Below are 23,851 nucleotides of genomic sequence, written 5' to 3'. Positions count from 1 at the left end.
TAAATACAACATATTTTGATAGTCAAATGACAGAGTTCCTTGTTATATTGAACCAGATTTACATTTTAAAACGATCAGAAGATCAGAACAACACAATAATTATAGGGCTGCAAGAACTAATTAACAAAATCACTCATACAGGATGAACTATAATAAGAGTTCTAGGCTAATGTAAAGCTTGTAGTGTCTATTACTGTCAGTAGTGTAGGCTATTTTGGTTGTAAGCATGTTTCCTGTCACTAAAAGCTTCATAAGGGCAGGTATCATTGGCTTTTATTCTGTGGAATATGCGCTTATTAACAGACTGCACTTAATTTTGCCAATGAGAAAAGAAAGGTGTTTTGAGCTCTTAAAACAGTGTCACTTGCTAGTAAAGGCCATTAAAACCCCTTGTCTATGCATTAGCATTTCCAACAACAAATGAATTATGTTTTGGCCACATTCAGAGCACTTTTACTCTGTTTTTATCATCAATTATAAAGCTTAAGACGATACTGAGCATGTGCTGATGTGTGTCTAAGCCAAGATCACTTATTGTTTTAATGCAGCAGTAAAGTAGCGTATTCCAATTCCTAAAAGCTTCCTTGCTGTTTACCTCCCTGTCTTACATAAAGATCAATAATGACGACATCTACGCTCTATATCAGAGGTGTCAAACTCACGGCCCGCGGGCCAGATCCGGCCCGCCACGTCATTTTATGTGGCCCGCGAGAGCTTAAGCGACTGTACGATTGTTGTGATGGTTCGAGTCGTTACAGAGACGCGCTTATAATTTAATGTGACACCTGAGCCTTTAAACGGCAACTGTTGACATCGTAGTCATGGCAACTAACTTTGACCTTCGCTGACAAGCCATGTGACTTTTACAGCAAAAGAACGCGAGTTGTAATGTAAACAATAATAATAAATATAAATAATTATCTTGCAGTATAATACCAAAGCATCGTCTGAAAGTAGTGGCGTTTATATTCTCAGTTGTTTGTAAATGTTTAGTGAGTATATCACAGCGTTTTAGTTACAAATTTACCGTAATTAAATACAATTGTTACTGTTACTATAGCAATTAGTATCTTTACACAAAATGCTAACTCGTTAGCGCTATTTTACGTTTGGTTAAATCTCATATTGTACCAGATGTAACACTTGACTACAGCTGTGTGCTTTTACTGTATTAAGTTCTTTATTGTTTTTATTGTTTGTATTTTTACTTCATTCTGGTGCACACAGTGTATCACACAGCTGGGAAGCAAATAAAACCGACTGTATTCTGAAGAGAGCTGTCTGTCTGTCTGTCTGTCTGTCTGTCTGTCTGTCTGTCTGTCTGTCTGTCTGTCTAGCTGAGCAAGGGGGATAAACTATTAGTGAGGGCAGAGCAATTGTCTTAAAATACACTGTAAAATCCTACATTAACTGCATCTCTCAAAATGCATGCTGATTTTGTGACCTGCAAAGTGACACATCCCACCAGTAGATGATGTTAAGAAATATTTAAACATGATCCTAAAATGTACAAGAAGATAATTAAGAAATTTAAGCATGAGGAGGAAATTTAATGAAAATGAAAACAAGTTTGTGCTTCAGGAAGAGAAACCGGTGCGTCTCTTGTGTTATGAGGCCATGTCTGTGGTAAAGTAGGACAATATAAATGCAGAATTCAGCCTCCAAGAAAAACAACAGACTGCAATCACAGCAGCATACGTTACAATCGGCCCTTTGAGGGCCACCATAATGCTGATGTGGCCCTCGGTGAAAATGAGTTTGACACCCCTGCTCTATATAGTGCACTAGATAGCCTAAATAAAGTCACTTAGGATTTGTCGTGCTGCTTGCTGGGTATGTAGGTAAACAAGTTATATCTTTTAGGAGCAAGATGTAGATGATATGAAATTGGGAGTCACAATATCTTGTTTACTTCTGTTCACTGCAGTTCCTTTTATACTCTTGATTTAATAAAAAGTGCCTGCTGGAGCTGTGTGCTTTTGTATTATGTGCATTAAAGAAGGTATGGTGAAGGTTTTTTTTAACTATTCATTTGAAATGTAGATATTTAAATAACAGGACATTCTACACTAGATGTAGTGCACTAGATGTCTTATAGGAGGATATTTGGGATTCAGCCACAGAGAAGTTTTAGCTGGAAAAATACATTTAAATCAGATTAAGTAAAACTACTGTTATTTATTTATTATTACTGGTTGTTTTTACAGATTTATAAAAAATGCTCTTAGACAGTATAAAATAAGGTGTAAGTGTAGTGTGTTAACATGCTAATGTTTTCAGTTGTAAAATATGTTTTATTCTAGCTAGTGGATACTAGTGTGTCTTACTTTACTGTGTTCTGGCAGCGTAGATGCTGTGAGTGAGTGTGTGTGTGTGTGTGTGTGTGTGTGTGTGTGTGTGTTTCCTTGTTTAGATGCAGCAGGTTTGATAATGGCCAGCATTTGTCTTGTGCTTGCAGAGGCATCAGTTCTGCTCTCAGAACGTGGAGCTGTGCTTCATCAACTGTATTACATTTACTCTCTCTCTCTCTCTCTCTCTCTCTCTCTCTCTCTCTCTCTCACTTTCTCATATATACAAACCCCATTTCCCAAAAAGTTGGGACATTTTGTGAAATGCAGTAAACAGTAGAAGTAGAATCTTTAATCTCTAATTTTCTGCTAAAAGTAGAAGAAAGGATTTCCAATATTTTAATTGATTAGCTTAATTGATGCTTGCAACACATAAAAACAAGTTGGGACAGAGGCGAACTCTGATCTCATCAGAGCAAGTGTTTGTTTTTCAACAGTCCATATGTAAAAATCTCACCATTTGCTTATGTAATAAATTTGGATGTGTTACGACCCAGGGTACATGGTCAAAAGTACTTAGACATTCATCATAATTGTTTAGGTTCATTACTAATAGGTGTATAAAAGAAATAATATTAAATTAAATTATATGCTTCCAGCATTGTGGTGTTGGGATGCTTCAGAGCTCTGACCTCATACCAACTGAATGCCTTAAGAATGTAGAGTTCACACAGGAATCGGTATCTCCTCTGAAGAGTCACATACTGCACATTATTCCCCATCTCTGTGCAGGCATCATCGACCAGCCAGCGGAGGCAATTAGAAATCCCTTCGGCCAACCTTCCTCAGACATAGCTAATCGTGCGTTTTGAACTTGAGAGCTTGAGATCTAAGCAGTGGAATAGCATGTTCCACCTAGACCGATGTGCCACCGGAGCGCCCTGTGTCTAGGTCCTTTTGACCAAATAGTATAGGTACCAATAATAGCTCTTTTCCACCAAAAGAACTCTGGTTCTTGAACCACTTCTGTTCAGGCTTCTTCAAACCTTGGTGTTTTTAGAGAACCGGCTTGGCCTAGTTTTGTAGATTACCTGCGAGTGTTTGTGCTGTTACAGATGTTTTCGTTTTTATGCAAAAAGCATTAATTAACTATTGATGATAAAAAAACATAGAAGGCGACTTTGTCACCACTGTTACTTTTTTTTTTAGTGCATTCATGAGTAGAGTTTTGTGCTTTGTTCACCGCGACACTGCGCAAACAGCCGCTTTGCTCAGTGTTTGGCTTGAACTGTGCGGTACAACACCACTAAAGTGTTCCACGACACAAACATCAATTTGTGTGTAATAACCATCAAATCCACTCTAAAAGTGTTCACATATTTCATTTAATTTCATTTTCATTTTCAGCATTTAGCAGATGCTTTTATCCAAAGCGACTTACACAATGAGCGGAACACGATGAGCAATTGAGGGTTAAGGGCCTTGCTAAGGGACCCAACAGTGGCAACTTGGTGATGGCGGGGCTTGAACCGGCAACCTTCTGTTTACTAGTCCAGTACCTTAACCACTGAGCTATCACTGGCCCTCAACATATATCCATGTTTAGCTTGGGGTGCTGGGAATCAGCTTCTCGGAAGAGTCGAAAAAGCTTAATGTAAAAAAAAAAAAAAAAACCTAGCGTGGCTTAATGTACTAAAAGTCGACATAGGAACACTAAAGTTCTCTCAGTTATCACTCTTTATAAGTGCTCTGTACTGCTGAAATTCCCCGGTTGTTGTTTTAGTATAAAAAGCCATGTTAAGCTTTTTGTTTTTTCATGTTAAGCATTTTTGGACTGTCTGGGTTGCTTTTGCCGCGTCATATCAAACAGTTCGTCTCATTGGAGGCGCTTTGAAAATGTCAATTAAAGATTAAAGTTTAACTTTAAAAGAAGCAAATGCAGCGTCAAGCTCCATAGAAAACAACAGCACAGCAGTGCAAAAGCAGTTTTGCAGCTTCTCATGTGAAAGCAACCAAATCTTTACAACTTGACACGCCCACAGACGACGTCACGGTTCACGCTGAAAAACCTAGTTCACTTTGGTGCCAGCTGTGAACTCAAGGTTGTAGTCTGGAACTTCTTTTGTTGTGAAAATACTATGAATCGGTTCAAAATCAAGTTTTTCGAACCAGAACAGAGGAAAAGGGGTATAAGGGGCCTGAGAACACACATAATTGTGCTGATTTTTATGCATCACTGATCAGTAGGACAGCAAATAACTAACCCTAAGTTTTGGTCTAATTGATGCAATTTCCATGTGAAATTGGAATGTGCTTCAGAAAAGAGCCAGTCTGCTCTGTCAGTACTTTTTCTTACCCTGCTGGATAGCTTTATTGTATTTCCTCCTCATTTCTTTGTGATTTGGCTCCCTTCCATGCCTCTTACATTCTGTTCATACCCTTACTTCCAATAAGTGTTGCTTTCTTGAGCAACCATCAGTGGGTAGATCACTGTTCCACTGCTACACTTGGGCTCCCCCCCATGTATGCTGTATAGTAAAAAGCCAAGGGTATTGTAGAATTTTGTCTGATTGATTATTTTGTGGCTGGAATATCAGTCTGATAGAGAAGCCGGCCAAACACCTAGTGTCCCAGGAAGGCACCGGGCGCCACTCATGTAAAATTCATGCCATGCATTCTCTGCCATTCTTCTTCTTTAAGAATATTACACGCTGCCTTTAAGCAGCAATGATAAGTTAAGTGTTTGGTGGACTAACTGTTATGCACGTGTGAATCCGTGTTGTGAGTGCATCAGTTTAAGGTGTTTCACACAAGAAAGCAGACAGGAATGGGGCTGTGCATTAATGAAGGGACAAGGGGGAGTAATGGTGTCTGTGTGGAGAAATGCAGGGTTTGATGATACGTTTTATGCCAGTGCATACCCTGGAGGTGTCCTCCTGAATACCCTCTGTCTATTTTGCCATTTATTTAAATTGTTAATATTTTAGTGTTAGAATATCATTATATTATGGGCTATGCCAGCCCACCACCGCTGAGATCCGTGATGCTGTCGGCCAGGTGGGTGTCCACAAAGGCATGATTGGCTGTGTCCGGTGGAGGAGGTTGGGGGTTGGGCCTGACCAGCATGTTCCTGCCTTGTGCTCAGTGTTCACCAGGATGAAACGATTGATAAAAATGAAATAAAATATCATGGTTTAAAGCAATGGTGGGCAAACTTTTTGGCTAAAGGGCCACACTGGGTTTTAAAATTCGATGGACAGGCCAGGCTACTAGCAGATAGGGGGAATGAAATTATATAAATTCCATGTGAAACTCATTACCTAGTAAGTAAAGATTATCTACCTACCTTATTCAATTTCAGTAGGCTTTAGCAAAGGGCGGTAGTGTTTGAAGTGCGCCATCCAGTGGAATCAACTGAAATGCAGGGTAATGCCGGAAAAAGGTGAAATGAATGCGGTCTGTAGGACAATTTTGGGAATACTCGACGGGCCAGATTAAACAGCCAAGGCCCACGGTCCGTAGTTTGCCCACAACTGGTATTAAGGTTATTATAAACACAAATTATATTATAAACACAAATTATATACAAAAGCCTGACCTTACAAATGCCTTTTTGACTGACTGGTCACAAACTCCCTTGTATATCAGCAGAGCCTCATGTCTAGCCTCATGGTTTTGGAATGGGTTGTCCAACAAGCTTATGGCCAGGTGTCCACATACTTTTGGCCACACCTTTTTTGACATGCGCCCCCTTCCGTGTGCCGACCTCAAACTTGCGGCCCCCCCTCGACAACCCTCGCACAGAAACCACTGTGAAATCTCTTTATAAGCTAAAATAATATAATTAATGTTGTGCACATCATACACACGATGCAATTTTGCTGATTAAAATATTTACTTGATATAGTAAGCGGTACTTGCTTTTGATGTAGATGAGAGCAGAAAACATTACTTCTCAGAGCCAAGTAGAGGCAAAAGCACATCAGTTGCTGGTTCAGGATACTCTGCTTTGACTGATAGAAGACTCCTGACTCACTTATAGCGATATTGTGAACAGAGTATCTCCCACTATAACATATGTCCTATAACAGCAGCCATTGTTTGTGTCACCGATTTATCTTCACTGTTAGCCCTTTTTTTAGGGGGTTTTTCAGACTGAACTGGATAACATTAAACGTGCGTGTGCATGGTCAGCGGGACTAATCAAATGTGTCCCCTGTGGGTGAAAAATGAATTGCTTTAGTTTTAGAAATAAAAATATTGTAATGTCACGCCCCCCTGGACAGGTGCCTCACAGGTTGAAAACCCCTGATATACACCGACCAGGCATAACATTATGACCGGTGAAGTGAATGACACTGATTATCTCTTAATCACGGCACCTGTTAGTGGGTGGGATATATTAGCCAGCAAGTGAACGTTTTATCCTCAGAGTTGATGTGTTAGAATCGGGAAAAATGGGCAAGCGTAAGGATTTGAGTGAGTTTGACAAGGTCCAAATTGTGATGTCTAGACGACTGGGTCAGAGCATCTCCAAAACTGCAGCTCTTGTGGGGTGTTCCCGGTCTGCAGTGGTCAGTATCTATCAAAAGTGGTCCAAGAAAGAAACAGTGGTAAACCGGCGACAGGGTCATGGGTGGCCAAGGCTCACTGATGAACGTGGGGAGCGAAGGCTGGCCCGTGTGGTCCGATCCAACAGACGAGCTACTGTAGCTCAGATTGCTGAAGAAGTTAATGCTGGTTCTGATAGAAAGGTGTCAGAATACACAGTGCATCATAGTTTGTTGTGTATGGGGCTGCAAAACGGGGACCAAGACAATATTAGGAAGGTGGTCATAATGTTATGTATGATCGGTGTAATATATATGTAAATAAATACATAAAAAAAAAAAACAATTAGTCTAGATTTTAATCGATCAATAATGTCTGATGGTCCATAATTCTGTGCTGATTGTGCAACTGTGTCATTGTTTTGTAACTGTAAAGGCCGTCTCTATCCTAGTCATTACATCAAAACTTTATGGACAGGAAGAGACAGAGAGAAAGAACTCTTATGGATATTGGAAAAATGTTAACATCTGGTGTGAAGGAGACAAAACGTCTTATTATACACTCACACATACAGTATGTTCAGCTTTAAAATGAATTTATTTAATCATCATCAGCACTTTAAGACGTCGACTTATGTTTTATTGTCTAAGCCAGCTCTTAGGCTGTTGCTAAGTATTTCATTAGCCTCGATGACTGGCTACACTTTTATTATAATGATGCTATCGTCCTACCAGACTCATACCATACAATAGCCTTCAGATACTACAGATAAGCTGGTTGGCTTTCTGTAGTGAAGAATGGGAATGCAGCTGTGTGGTGGCTGTCCACCTTTTCCTTTCTGATAGAAGAAGCTTTTAGCAAAGCTTTGCCTTGCTGTCCTTTCAGAAAACCCCAGTCCATTAGTTCTCATTGTGGTCTGACCTTCCCTGTTCGTCCTCTTAATGGCCTCTGGACTTCAGTGCAGCTCGACATGTTAACAGGCTTAGAAATGAATGTAGAAGTTACAGTTAAATGTGTTGTTTGGCTGGAATGGTATGTTGCTCTAAATGTTCTGTCAAGTTGTTCTTTTTAGCTGAGGGTTTTGATAAACTTTGTTTGGTCAGTCTTTAACAATTTCATTTCCTCATGGACACCTGGCATTTCCACCCTATAAGTAATATTAAGAATAATAAAATTCCTCATTGAACCCATTTACGGGGTCTCACAGAGACCAGTATCACATACGTAGAGTCACGCATACTAACAACCACCAACCGCTTCTTTTCACCTGCCAGAGACAGGTTCTCTCAGAGACCAGTATCACATACGTAGAGTCTCGCACTACTAACAACTGCTGACCGCTTCTTTTCACCTGCCAGAGACAGGTTCTCTCAGAGACCAGTATCACATACGTAGAGTCTCGCACTACTAACAACTGCTGACCGCTTCTTTTCACCTGCCAGAGACAGGTTCTCACAGAGACCAGTATCACATACGTAGAGTCTTGCACTACTAACAAGTGCTGACCGCTTCTTTTCACCTGCCAGAGACGGGTTGTTACAAAGACCAGTATCTCATGGGTAGCATCATGCACTACTAACAAGCGCTGACCGCTTCTTTTCACCTGCCAGAGACAGGTTCTCACAGAGACCAGTATCACATAAGTAGAGTCTCGTACTACTAACAACTGCTGACCGCTTCTTTTCACCTGCCAGAGACAGGTTCTCACAGAGACCAGTATCACATACGTAGAGTCTCGCACTACTAACAACTGCTGACCGCTTCTTTTCACCTGCCAGAGACGGGTTTTTACAGCGACCAGTATCTCATGGGTAGCATCATGCACTACTAACAAGCGCTGACCGCTTCTTTTCACCTGCCAGAGGTGGGTTCTTACAGAGACCAGTATCTCATGCGTAGCATCATGCACTACTAACAAGCGCTGACCGCTTCTTTTCACCTGCCAGAGGTGGGTTCTTACAGAGACCAGTATCTCATGCGTAGCATCATGCACTACTAACAAGTGCTGACCGCTTCTTTTCACCTGCCAGAGACGGGTTCTTACAGAGACCAGTATCTCATGCGTAGCATCATGCACTACTAACAAGTGCTGACCGCTTCTTTTCACCTGCCAGAGGTGGGTTCTTACAGAGACCAGTATCTCATGCATAGCAAAACGCACTACTAAAAAGTGCTGACCGCTTCTTTTCACCTGCCAGAGACGGGTTCTTTCAGAGACCAGTATCTCATGGGTAGCATCATGCACTACTAACGAGCGCTGACCGCTTCTTTTCACCTGCCAGAGACGGGTTCTTACAGAGACCAGTATCACATACATAGAGTCTCGCACTACTAACAAGCGCTGACCGCTTCTTCTCACCTGCCAGAGGTGGGTTCTTACAGAGACCAGTATCTCATGCATAGCAACACGCACTACTAACAAGTGCTGACCGCTTCTATTCACCTGCCAGAGACGGGTTTTCACAGAGCCCAGTTTTGCATACGTAGAGTCACTTACTACTAACAACCGCCGACCGCTTCTTTTCACCAGCCAGAGACGGGTTCTCACAGAGACCAGTAGTGTCACGCACTACTAACAACCGCCGGCCGCTTCTTTTCACCTACCAGAGACGGGTTCTCACAGAGACCAGTATTGCATACGTAGAGTCACGCACTTCTGACAACTGCCAACCGCTTCTTTTCACCTGCCAGAGACGGGTTCTCTCAGAGACCAGTATCGCATACATACTGCTACACTATGCACTACTATCCGTGAATAAATGATCCTCGTTCAGCCGCCTTGACCAGCCAGCAGAGGTAGCAAGTGCAGTAGCAGTAAGGGACCCGTTTGACTTTCCCCTCCCTCATCCTAAGCCAATCGTCTCAGTGTAAATGCCGGCCAAAAGCAAAGTTTAGATTAAACTCGCCCCCTGGCTATTCAGTCAGATTATCACTTAAAATTAAGTCACCCCAGTAGGCAGCATTTTAAGGTACCTAAGAATTTAGACAGCCTTCTTCTCAGGAGTGCACGTAGGATGAGGTAAAATGTACAGCCCTGCTAAGACAAGAACAAGTTTCTTTACAAAACTGTTGCTACCTAGTTGAAAGCATAACATACAGGGGTTGGACAAAATAACTGAAACACCTGTCATTTTAGTGTGGGAGGTTTCATGGCTAAATTGGACCAGTCTGGTGGCCAATCTTCATTAATTGCACATTGCACCAGTAAGAGCAGAGTGTGAAGGTTCAATTAGCAGGGTAAGAGCACAGTTTTGCTCAAAATATTGCAATGCACACAACATTATGGGTGACATACCAGAGTTCAAAAGAGGACAAATGGTTGGTGCACGTCTTGCTGGCGCATCTGTGACCAAGACAGCAAGTCTTTGTGATGTATCAAGAGCCACGTTATCCAGGGTAATGTCAGCATACCACCAAGAAGGACAAACCACATCCAACAGGATTAACTGTGGACGCAAGAGGAAGCTGTCTGAAAGGGATGTCCGGGTGCTAACCCGGATTGTATCCAAAAAACATAAAACCATGGCTGCCCAAATCACGGCAGAATTAAATGTGCACCTCAACTCTCCTGTTTCCACCAGAACTGTCCGTCGGGAGCTCCACAGGGTCAATATACACGGCCGGGCTGCTATAGCCAAACCTTTAGTCACTCGTGCCAATGCCAAACGTCGGTTTCAATGGTGCAAGGAGCACAAATCTTGGGCTGTGGACAATGTGAAACATGTATTGTTCTCTGATGAGTCCACCGTTACTGTTTTCCCCACATCCGGGAGAGTTACGGTGTGGAGAAGCCCCAAAGAAGCGTACCACCCAGACTGTTGCATGCCCAGAGTGAAGCATGGGGGTGGATCAGTGATGGTTTGGGCTGCCATATCATGGCATTCCCTTGGCCCAATACTTGTGCTAGATGGGCGTGTCACTGCCAAGGACTACCGAACCATTCTGGAGGACCATGTGCATCCAATGGCGGTGCCGTGTATCAGGATGACAATGCACCAATACACACAGCAAGACTGGTGAAAGATTGGTTTGATGAACATGAAAGTGAAGTTGAACATCTCGCATGGCCTGCACAGTCACCAGATCTAAATATTATTGAGCCACTTTGGGGTGTTTTGGAGAAGCAAGTCAGGAAACGTTTTCCTCCACCAGCATCACGTAGTGACCTGGCCACTATCCTGCAAGAAGAATGGCTTAAAATCCCTCTGACCACTGTGCAGGACTTGTATATGTCATTTCCAAGACGAATTGACGCTGTATTGGCCGCAAAAGGAGGCCCTACACCATACTAATAAATTATTGTGGTCTAAAACCAGGTGTTTCAGTTATTTTGTCCAACCCCTGTATGTTTTATAGACTTGTTTGTATACTCTACTTAGCAATATGTGTGGCTAAAACACTGTATATATATTTATCTAGTCTAGATAAATATACAGTACAGGCCAAAAGTTTGGACACACCTTCTCATTCCTGTGGTTTTTCTTAATTTTTTTTAAATTTTCTACATTGTAGATTAATACTAAAGACATCCAAACTATGAAGGAACACATGTGGAATTATGTAGTAAACAAAAAAGTGTTAAACAAACCAGAATATGTTTTATTTTTTAGATTCTTCAAAGTAGCCATCTTTTGCTTTAATGACAGATTTGCACACTCTTTGAAATTTTCTCAACCAGCTTTATTAGGTTTCCACCTGGAATGGTTTTCAATGAATGTTTGTGCCTTGTCTAGAGTGAATTTTTGGAATTTGTTGCTTTTTTAATGTGTTTGAGACCATCAGTTGGGTTGTGCAGAGGTAGAGTTGGTAAAATATAAAACATATTCTGGTTTGTTTAACACTTTTTGGTTCACTACATAATTCTTCATAGTTTGGATGTCTTCAGTATTAATCTACAATGTAGAAAATAAAAATAATCAAGAAAAAACATTGAAGAGAAGGTGTGTCCAAACTTTTGGCTGGTGTGTCCAAACTTTTGGCCTGTACTGTACGTCTGGTCTAAGTCTGAGTAAAATGTAAACTTTTCCCATGTTTATAAGTTGTTTTTTTTCTATATTTGTCTCCTTGTATTCGGATGATTGTTTACGCAGTAAAAGTCAGAAGCCATTAAACCAAACATCCGTTACCACACTGTCCTTTCCTGCTCTTGCTTCACATACAACAGTGTCCTTTCTAAACAGCCCTAAAATATCACACTTTGCCCTTTCTGCTTCATTTGCCGGCGTATCGGCTGACCTATCGCAGGCTGCGTTTGCTGCAGTGTGTATCATTCAGCGTCTGTAGCTCCTCTGTTTTGTTTGTGTTTCAGTAGGTAACATAATTATATTTTGGCTCATTCTTCCCTCCCGGCTCCAGCTCCGCTTTTTGACTTCGGCGCTTATTTGATTGAAAACAGGGTGCTGCAGATTACAGTTTGCATCTTGCCGAGTTTACACCGCAAAACACGCCGCCTGCTTGGTGGTAGAAGAGGTTGCTTAGCAACTGAGCCAATCCAGAAATCGCTCAAACTGTCAGGACATTTGAGATCAACATTTTCAAGAGTTTAATGGGGCTTTGCACAAACTTTTAGTGCGAGAACTCTCCCAATAAACATAAATATTATAAAAAAAAGGAATTTCTTAAGCACTGTTTTTCTCATTCAGTGTGCATCGTGACTTTGCAGTAGTATGTCTTATTTTCTTGTTGTGAGGTGGTCTCCTAGCCCTCTCTAAAACTGTAAATTAAGATTGCAGTGGTTTGTTATCTTGGAAATGAAACACTGATTCTGAATTTCGACTTATATGTAGCTCTGTGAAAATCGAAAACGTTTCTCTTGTGTTAAAATCAGTGTAGGTGGGTGTTTGTAAGATTTAATCTTAAATTTTGACGTAAGGTTTTGACACTGTCACATTTTTTTGGGCATTTTCCCCCCAATTTTCCTCCCAACCTAGTTGTATCCAATTACCCAATTGCATTATGCTTTCTCTCTACTGATGCTGATCCCCTCTGCTGATTGAGAAGAGTGAGACTGACAGACGCCCCCCTCCGACACGTGTGCAGTAGCCATCTGCATCTTTTCACCTGCTAGAGGCGAGTTCACACTCTGATCAGCATTATTCCTCGACTCTGCGCAGGCGCCATCGACCAGCCAGCAGATGTCGTAATTGCATCAGATATGAGGTCCCCTCCGGCTCCCACCCTGTATGAACAACAAGCCAATCGTTGTTCATGTAGCTGCCCAGCTGGATGGCAGAGCTGAGTTTCGAACCAACAAGTTTGTAATGTGCTAGGGTGTTTTACCGCTGTGCCACGTAAACGGCTGAAAATGGTACTTTAATCCTAAGCCACAATCTCTGATGGTAGTCACAAGCCATCTTAATGCCATATTGTTTTTTTGGTCTGCGGGCATATCAGCTCATACATGAATCCTGAACAGTACAAGCAGTGTTCTCTAAAAAGTCTGTTGTTTTTTGAAAGTGGTCATGTGGTGTCCCGCAAATCTCTGGAGAAAGAAACTGAAAGCAGCGCCATTTTGGAGATCAAATGCAAGCCCTGTGCTTACATATAGGCTTAAAACAAAATGCCACTATTTTTTATTGAACTAATCACTGGGCACAGCATAACCACTACAAAAAGCAACAGACCGAGAACACTGCTTATGCTGTTCAGGATTCACGTACTTTACATTTACATTTTCGGCATTTAGCAGACACTTTTACCCTAAGCGACTTACATTTGTGGCAGTATACAATCTAAGCAATTGAGGGTTAAGGGTCTTGCTCAAGGGCCCAACAGTGGCAACCAGGCAGTGGTGGGGCTTCAACCATTGACCTTTTGATTACTAGTCCAGTACTTTAACCGCTAGGCTACAAGGTACTAGCTGATATTCCTGCACAAACCAAAAAAAAAAAAAAAAGCAATGAGGCATTAGGAAGGCATGTGACTACCATCAGAACTTGTGGCTTGAACTAATCTATAGGCATCACAAAGCCACTATAAAAAACTACAGACCGAGAACACTGCTTGTGCTGTTCAGGATTCACGTACAAGCTGATATTCCTGCATAAGCAAAAAAATTAAATAAATAAAAACAATGGGGTATTAAGAAGGCCTGTGACTACCATCAGAGCTTGTGACCTGAACTAATCAATAGGCACCACAAAGCCACTACAAAAAACTACAGACCGAGAACACTGCTTGTGCTGTTCAGGATTCACGTACAAGCTGATATTCCTGCATAAGCAAAAAAATTAAATAAATAAAAACAATGGGGTATTAAGAAGGCCTGTGACTACCATCAGAGCTTGTGACCTGAACTAATCAATAGGCACCACAAAGCCACTACAAAAAACTACAGACCGAGAACACTGCTTGTGCTGTTCAGGATTCACATACAAGCTGATATTCCTGCATAAGCAAAAAAATAAATAAAAACAATGGGGCATTAGGAAGGCTTGTGACTACCATCAGAGCTTGTGGCTTAAACTAATCTATAGGCACCACAAAGCCACTACAAAAAACTACAGACCGAGAACACTGCTTGTGCTGTTCAGGATTCACGTACAAGCTGATATTCCTGCACAAACTAAACAATGAATACATAAATAAACCAATGGGGCATTAGGAAGGCTCGTGACTACCATTAGCGCTTGTGGCTTGAGATTAAAATGCCAAAGTCAAAACCTTACACCATTCTGAGTGTTATTTACCTCAATAATGCTAAAATAAATACACCAGCATGTAATAAAATTACAAAATGTAACATAATAATAAATTATTTTACATTATTATGAAATTCTTCACTGTTGTTATGCTTGTTGTTACATGCTGTGTGTTGTCATGTTCAGGCTGGAAACGGAGCGCTCCCGGGTGCAGGTGAAGGCCCATGCAGACGCTCAGGCTCACGTGAAGGATGAGTTGAACAGAATCCTGGCCTCAGAGAGAGAAGCCGCTCAGGACAGCGTACAGCAAGCCTTGCTCAGAGAAAGAGTCACCGCAGAGGAGGAAAGACTCCGAGCTCAGCTCTATGTGAGTCATTTAAAAACCACAATCCATGCACCATCATTTTCCATATTCAGATTTACATTTTCTGTATTTAGTAGACACTTTTATCCAAAGCGACTGACAGTATACAGTCTAAGCAATTGAGAAATTTATATCACGGTATTATTGCTCTGAAAGCTTCTTTCTCGACTGTCTATAGAGGAATATTTTATGATTAGCTGTCTACTAAAGTCTACAGCTGTTGTATTAAGTGTGCTACTTTGAAAAATCCATTCGGTATGAATCAAAGACGATATACCGAATGTACCATCATACCACCCAGCCCTACCTTAACTGCTTGGCTACAACTGCCCTATCATTCATAGACAGATATAAATAATGTCTTTACATTTTCCTGTTTAGTTGAAACATTCCATTTAAGAATCATTGAAATCATTATCCCTCAAAATAAAGATGATAAATTACATGTAAAGTGCTGCTTTTAAAAACCCGGATGCCTATAATAAGTGAATGAAACCATGCAGATCTAGTGAATTCATTTTAATTGCACTAGAACTCATTCCGAGCGGTGTTTCCTTCTAAAATTTGACTTTAAAGCTAACTATCACTGCATGTTTGGGTGTGCTTAAAATAAGAATGTAACCTTTAGAGCAGCTCAGAAAGTAAATGTGGATAATTATGGACTGCAGAGAGTTAGATTGAGCGTAATTGGAATGCATGAGCTTGCAAAGATTGGCTCAATTTTCCATCATGTTCATATAGCTTCAAGCCAGGAACCTTTTTGCTTAGTTTGTCTCGTTTCTCTCTGAACTTTGCATTGTGACTGTCATGGCCCTACCATGGTACAAAGTATTATTAATTGCTAACAGGTTTTTGAAATTAATAATATAAAATAAATGAGCTTCTAAGCGTGGCTACAGTTTTTTGAAGGCACTTTATTGTCATGGCAAATGGTCTGGAGGAACTCCACTAGCTTGCACAGAGCCTTAACCTCAACTTCATTGAACTCATTTGGAATAAATTGGAATGTTGATTGTGAGACATCTAATAAATGCTTTCTTTTTGATATTTCAAATTTACCATAGCCAATTACTCTTAATAAGTCTATATTTTTTAATTACCCATACTTCAGTGGATTTGGGTGTGAGGCTCTTGCATGGAGAGGCACACACTGATCTCCTCATTCCTCCACTTTTGTACAAGTGCCTTTAAATAATAACCAGGGTCCTTACACAGCATTTGAAGAACCCACCTTCTTTATTAGTCTGTTTTTTTTAATTAGTCTTTCGCTGCTGGGGACCCTGATCATGTCTGGGGAGGGTTTTTTTTTTTTTTATTTGCCTATACTTTAGTGGATTTGAATGTGAGGCCAATCTCTTGCATGGAGAGTTTTCCTCATTCCTTTTCTGTACAGACTCCTTAGACTACTAACCACACTTACACAGCATTTGAAGACCCCAGCCATTTTATTAGTCCAGTCTTTTTTTACCCAGCAGACTAGCAGCCAGTTATTCTTGCTGCAGGCACCGCCAGTTGTGCCCGCTAGATGGCGCCCAGTCGTTCGGTAGCAGAGCTGAGATTCGAACCAGGGAAGTTCAGAATCTCAGCACTGGTGGGCTAGCAGAATATCTTGCTGTGCCAGGTTTGAAATTTTTTGCTATTTTATTTATGCGTTTTTTTTCCCTTTTTTCGAAAATTAGCGTAGCTAGTTAGTCTTCCACTGCTGGGGACCACAATCATGTCTGGGGAAGGTATATTTTATTTGCCTATACTTTACGAATTCGAATGTGAGGCCAGTCTCACGCATGGAGAGTCACACACTGATCTCCTCATTCCTCCTTTTCTGTACAGGCTCCTTAGACTACTAACCACACTTACACAGCATTTGAAGACCCCACCCATTTTATTAGTCCAGTCTTTTTCCATCCAGCAGACTAGTGGCCAGTTTTGTGGAGAGTCACACACTGATCTCCTCATTCCTCCACTTCTGTACAGGTGCCTTGAAATAATAACCAGGGTCCTTGCACAGCGTTTGAAGACCCCACCCACTTTATAAGTCCGGTCTTTTCCCACCCAGCCGACTAGTGGCCAGTTTTGTCTGCTGCAGGCACTGCCAGTTGTGCTTGCTTGGGGTCGCCCAGCCGACCGGTAGCAGAGCTAAGATTTATACTATGGGAGTGTTGTGTGCTAGCGGAACACGCCTACAAATGTTTTTATTTAATTAAAAGGCCACAACTTTTCACATACGCATCCAAAAGTCCTATTTCAAAGCAAGTTGCAAAGAAGGGACCGACTTGTCCAAATTATTTTGACCATCTGCACTTGAGATTCAAGAATTGATTGACCACAAATGCTAATATTAAACCAGAGCTGGTGAATCAACAGGGGATCTTTTCTACACTGGACATAAATATTAATCTCCTGATTATGAAGTGCTCATGAATGAGACTTTCTATACTTAAAAACGACCAATAAACACCCGTTAATCCAGCAGGAATGTGCACGCACTGGTGTGGCATCTTTTGATTTGCCGTTTATTGCACTTTGTAAGCACATTCTAAGACGGGAGCTTCCTGTATTAGTTTTGACAGGCTGATTATTTTGAGAGCAGCATGCCCTGGAGAACAGGAGCTGTTTACAAACCTGTGCTATTGATTATATAGCTCATTTCACACATTGTTTTAGCTCGGAGAAAGAAAATTGAATCATTTGGATTAGCACAAAGCGGTACCGAAATTCACATCTGCATGGTGCATGTATGGGTGCGTAATCAGACAAATGATGAATTTATGTGGGATGATGCAGATATTCATAAAAGCATTGGATAGGGAGAGGGACAAAATTGCAGTGCTGGCATGTGTCCCAATTCAGCAGTTATACAACACTATACACAAAAGAACATTGTGGAGCCGGATGTGATCTCTGTAATTGTATGTCTTTATATAAAAAAAACAAAGCCATGTGAGTTGCTGTGTGTTTGTAGGTCTTTAACCGCATTGTTTAAGGGAATTAGGACTAAAAGAAGTTTGGAGTTGTAATCATATCAAGTATTTAGTACAGAATGAGGTTTGGGACACAGCCAGAAACGATTATAAGCTCCTGGCTTTCTAGCATACTGTATGTATGTCTATAATAACTTTCATATCTATATAAAGCTGCATTCACAGCATACACGGCAAAACTGTGCTGCTGTTTCCTGTAGACTATACCAAGCCACACACAAGGTGCACCAGAATAACCCACCAACATCTGATAATAGGAGAAAACCCACCACCCTGTGAGAAATCTGCCAAACATCTACTACGATAAAACACATCCTGATAGAATGTCCCAAATACACTAAAAAAAGACAATAAGTACATAAAAAAATGAAAATATAAAATGCCCCCAAATAAATAAATAAATAAAGTTTGCTATAGACTGAAGTGGTACCATTTACCTTGCTGCTGTGTCGCCTTTTTGCCGCTCGGTTTTTACAGTTTGCCGCTGAGCTACGTTGTCCCAGTTTGCCGGTGACCTTTTAAAAGCGCCTCCAGTGACACAAGCTGTTTATTATAGTCAAAAGCAAAGCACAGGCATATTGGAAAGAAACTTTTGGAATCTACTTTAAATTAGAACCCTGACATTGTGAGAAAAATACAGCATGACGATTGGTAAGCTATGAAATGTAAAGTCCTGCTTTGCATTATAGATGTGTGGAGTTTGCATGTTCTCCCAGTGTCTGCGTGGGTTTCCTCCGGGTGCTCCGGTTTCCTCCCACAATCCAAAGACATGCAAGTGAGGTGAACTGGAGACACTAAATTGTCCATGACTGTGTTCGATATAATCTTGTGAACTGATTAAACTTGTGTAATGAGTAACTACCGTTTCTGTCATGAATGTAACCAAAGAGTGTAAAACATGACGTTAAAATCCTAATAAACTAACAAACGAGCATTATAGATAGCAATCCTACATTTACTAATCCTGAAATCACTTTATGTGGCTTTGTAGTACATAGCTTAATAATAAATAATAGCTTAATAGCTATACACTGATCAGCCATAACATTATGAGCACCTCCTTGTTTCTACACTCACTGTCCATTTTATCAGCTCCACTTACCATATAGAAGCACTGACTGTAGTCCATCTATTTCTCTACATATCTTTTTAGCCTGCTTTTACCCTGTTTTCAATGGTCAGGATCCCCACAGGACCACCACAGGGCAGATATTATTTAGGTGGTGGATCATTCTAAGCACTGCAGTGACAATGACATGGTGGTGGTGTGTTAGTGAGTGTTGTGCTGGTATGAGTGGATCAGACACAGCAGCGCTGCTGGAGTTTTTGAATACCGTGTCCACTCTGATAGACACTCCTACCTAGTTGTTTCACCTTGTAGATGTAAAGTTAGAGATGATCGCTCATGTATTTCTGCTGTTTGAGTTGGTCATCTTCTAGACCTTCATCAGTGGTCACAGGACGCTGCCTACGGGGCGCTGTTGGCTGGAGATTTTTGGTTGGTGGACTATTGTCAGTCCAGCAGTGACAGTGAGGTGTTTAAAAACTCCATCACACACACACCAACACACCACCACCATGTCAGTGTGACTGCAGTGCTGAGAATGACCCACCACCCAAATAATACTTACTCTGTAGTGGTCCTGGGAGAGTCCTGACTATTGAAGAACAGCATGAAAGAGGGCTAACAAAGCATGCAGAGAAACAGATGGACTACAGTCAGTAATTGTAGAACTACAAAGTGGTTCTATATGGTAAGTGGAGCTGATAAAATGGACAGTGAGTGTAGAAACAAGGAGGGGGTTTTAATGTTATGGCTGATCAGTGTATATTTATTCCAGTATAATATGTTTTGGGACACAGTCAGAGATGATTGAACTACTGGCTTTCCACTCTACTAGCACAACTCAGTGAGTAAATCTCTTTCTCTAATTGACTGAATAATGATTGCAACAGGGAGCATTCCATCAAAAATTCACTGAGTAAAATGTGTATAAATGGTCATACATCATTACCTTTAATCATTTAGCTCATTGCTCTTTAAAAGCAAATAGCAATGGTGTACAAATGCTTACAAATATCTTATGGTGGAAACCAACTTGGGGCTGGATGTTTTCGGTACTAAGCCTTTTGCACCTGAAACAGGTGATTAGGCTGCAGTTGCATGGATCTTTCTGGAATCTCCATAGTTCATTTTTTCAAGCCCTGTAAGCTACCCCTCGACTTTTGAGTGTCCTCAGTAACTTGGAAGGATTTTCTGCACCTGTGTAGATACCACTGCAAGGGGCAAATAATAAAGTTAAACTCAGTCTAAATGTCTGCTATTAGTTCCCTCATGTCTGATTACATTTTCTTCTTGCATGTGCTTTATTCCACCAAGAATGTAATTTGATATTATAATTCCACTTCTGCTTGTACCACCGTTGCACCTTAGGGAGAGCTTCAGACTAGCTCCTGCACCGTCTGACACAAACACAATGGGCCCATTTTCCCCCAAGCATAGACTCCTTTTTACACCGGATTCTCATGAAGAGCTGTACCACATTTGAGAATCGCACTAAGAGGAACCCTGTCTAGCCTTCTCTCTCTGTGACAGATACAATTGTGTCTGTTGTGATTGGTAGCACTTTTAAGAATTGAGCTAAGAGCCTACAATGCAGCGCTGGGCTAACATATTAGACCGCTGTGCCACCAAAGCACCCTGCTTTGGCTCTTGTTTGTAGTTTTTATTGCTCATCTTATACCAAAATACTTGGTTTTAAATGAAAGAGCTTGCAGGAATACACTAGTATGTTGTAACACACCCTCATTCTGCTACAGCACAGCAGAAACAACTTTATTATGTTCCTAGATATTAAAAAAGAGAGAGAGGGGGAAAACAAAGTGATTATTTTATATACAAAGATTATTTTTAAATTGCATTATGAGATTTAGATTGTGTGTTAGTTCAGGATACAAGACTCTTACCCGCCTTTTCTCTTCAAAATAACGGCCCATTGAGTTTAATACATTTCAGAATACATATAGCTTCATTCCCGAAAGGAGATCTCCTCACCGACATGCTGAGTTGGTTTTTAATGAACAGAACATGAGTTCCCAGCAGCTTAATACACACAGATCAATAGAACACCCTTATATCTCGGAATAATGTCTGCTGTAGCATGTTTGTAATTGCAAATTGAAATAAGCTCAAATCGCCTCCGAAACATCAATAAGCGTTGGGAAGTTCTTGCCAGAGGTAATACGCAGTTCTGCTGTACTCAGCACGATGCAAATAGATGGACCTTTCAAAGATGATTTGCTTTGTCCTTTGTCCAACCACGCCGGGCTTGTTACCGTGCGTCCCTGCCTGCGAAATCCTCAATTTTCAACGCTCAATTAGCCATTCGCATTCTTTATGCGCCTCTGTTTGGCACTGTATCCAGGTTCGTAGGACGTTAAATGGGCCAGTGGGTTTGCGTACTCTATCAGTTTGGGAGAGTTTATTCTAAAGAAGGTCTAAAGAAGCAAAGACGCAGAGGCACACCAACTAATGCCTGTAAATACACTGTACTGTATAGAATAGAATGCCTTTATTTGTCGTATATACAGTGTATCACAAAAGTGAGTACACCCCTCACATTTCTGCAGATATTTAAGTATATCTTTTCATGGGACAACACTGACAAAATGACACTTTGACACAATGAAAAGTAGTCTGTGTGCAGCTTATATAACAGTGTAAATTTATTCCTCCCTCAAAATAACTCAATATACAGCCATTAATGTCTAAACCACCGGCAACAAAAGTGAGTACACCCCTTAGTGAAAGTTCCTGAAGTGTCAATATTTTGTGTGGCCACCATTATTTCCCAGAACTGCCTTAACTCTCCTGGGCATGGAGTGTACCAGAGCTTCACAGGTTGCCACTGGAATGCTTTTCCACTCCTCCATGACGACATCACGGAGCTGGCGGATATTCAAGACTTTGCGCTCCTCCACCTTCCGCTTGAGGATGCCCCAAAGATGTTCTATTGGGTTTAGGTCTGGAGACATGCTTGGCCAGTCCATCACCTTTACCCTCAGCCTCTTCAATAAAGCAGTGGTCGTCTTAGAGGTGTGTTTGGGGTCATTATCATGCTGGAACACTGCCCTGCGACCCAGTTTCCGGAGGGAGGGGATCATGCTCTGCTTCAGTATTTCACAGTACATATTGGAGTTCATGTGTCCCTCAATGAAATGTAACTCCCCAACACCTGCTGCACTCATGCAGCCCCAGACCATGGCATTCCCACCACCATGCTTGACTGTAGGCATGACACACTTATCTTTTTACTCCTCACCTGATTGCTGCCACACATGCTTGAGACCATCTGAACCAAACAAATTAATCTTGGTCTCATCAGACCATAGGACATGGTTCCAGTAATCCATGTCCTTTGTTGACATGTCTTCAGCAAACTGTTTGCGGGCTTTCTTGTGTAGAGACTTCAGAAGAGGCTTCCTTCTGGGGTGACAGCCATGCAGACCGATTTGATGTAGTGTGCGGCGTATGGTCTGAGCACTGACAGGCTGACCCCCCACCTTTTCAATCTCTGCAGCAATGCTGACAGCACTCCTGCGCCTATCTTTCAAAGACAGCAGTTGGCTGTGACGCTGAGCACGTGCACTCAGCTTCTTTGGACGACCAACGCAAGGTCTGTTCTGAGTGGACCCTGCTCTTTTAAAACGCTGGATGATCTTGGCCACTGTGCTGCAGCTCAGTTTCAGGGTGTTGGCAATCTTCTTGTAGCCTTGGCCATCTTCATGTAGCGCAACAATTCGTCTTTTAAGATCCTCAGAGAGTTCTTTGCCATGAGGTGCCATGTTGGAACTTTCAGTGACCAGTATGAGAGAGTGTGAGAGCTGTACTACTAATTTGAACACACCTGCTCCCTATGCACACCTGAGACCTAGTAACACTAACAAATCACATGACATTTTGGAGGGAAAATGACAAGCAGTGCTCAATTTGGACATTTAGGGGTGTAGTCTCTTAGGGGTGTACTCACTTTTGTTGCCGGTGGTTTAGACATTAATGGCTGTATATTGAGTTATTTTGAGGGAAGAATAAATTTACACTGTTATATAAGCTGCACACAGACTACTTTTCATTGTGTCAAAGTGTCATTTTGTCAGTGTTGTCCCATGAAAAGATATACTTAAATATCTGCAGAAATGTGAGGGGTGTACTCACTTTTGTGATACACTGTACATATACACGTGTAGGGATGTCCCGATCCGATCTCAAAGATCGGGATCGGGGCCGATCAAGGCATTTTTTAACTTATCAGAATCGGCTTTACTAAACCCGATCCTAATCCCGATCTTTTGTTTTACATCAGCATGTCCGCTGTGTGGAAATAGTTTGAATTGGAAAGTGAAACAAGTTCAACAGTGAAGTGTAACGTCTGCAATGTGAGCGTTTCACGAGACGGCAGTAGCAGAGCTGCGTTCATTACTGTAGAATTTTACTGTTTATATGGTGTGAGTCAAGGATCACTCCGGTTTACAAAACAATGTAGTGATGCACTCGTTTAATAAAGAAATAAATACACGCTATATTCACATATTGTCGGGAGCAAAACACTTTATTAACGTCTTCTGTTACGGTACCGAATAGCGGACAGCTAGAGTCAAGCACACTAGTCCATGCACTATGGAAGCCCCAAAGGGTCAAAACACACTCACTTCTCATAGAAACGTCCATCAAACCATTGTCACAATACAAGCACTTTAAGAACTGGCTTTCCTTCATAACAAAAGAGCTTTTCCATTTTATTTTGGTATTCAGGTTTTACTGTAATGCTTTTAAGTAACTTTTTTTCTTATATTCAAGTTAAGCAATTTTTAGTGTATCACTGCATTAAACAGATTTTTTTTCTTCGAATGTAAAGTTGAAAGTAAAACTGTAATTATCTCACTCATTTTGATTGATTTTGTAAAAATACTAAACATTAAGCAATAGTTTGGATGCAGCATTTTTCCCTTCAGCACTGCAGAGCTATT

General features: G+C 41.2%; 1 protein-coding gene across 2 annotated transcripts in view; it reads left to right on the top strand.

Moving 5' to 3' along the window:
- chchd3a (coiled-coil-helix-coiled-coil-helix domain containing 3a) overlaps positions 1–23,851 on the top strand; it is a 142,406-nt gene that overhangs the window by 44,168 nt on the left and 74,387 nt on the right. For both annotated transcript variants that reach the window (XM_063005529.1, XM_063005520.1), the window contains one exon: positions 14,666–14,846. In XM_063005529.1, coding sequence (XP_062861599.1) covers positions 14,666–14,846 — 181 coding nt within the window. The remainder of the gene's footprint in view (positions 1–14,665; positions 14,847–23,851) is intronic.

Source organism: Trichomycterus rosablanca, chromosome 1, assembly GCF_030014385.1.
Source record: "Trichomycterus rosablanca isolate fTriRos1 chromosome 1, fTriRos1.hap1, whole genome shotgun sequence".
Classification (NCBI taxonomy): domain Eukaryota; kingdom Metazoa; phylum Chordata; class Actinopteri; order Siluriformes; family Trichomycteridae; genus Trichomycterus; species Trichomycterus rosablanca.
The sequence above is the reverse complement of the archived record's forward strand: the minus strand, read 5'-3'. Positions and strand labels throughout refer to the sequence as shown.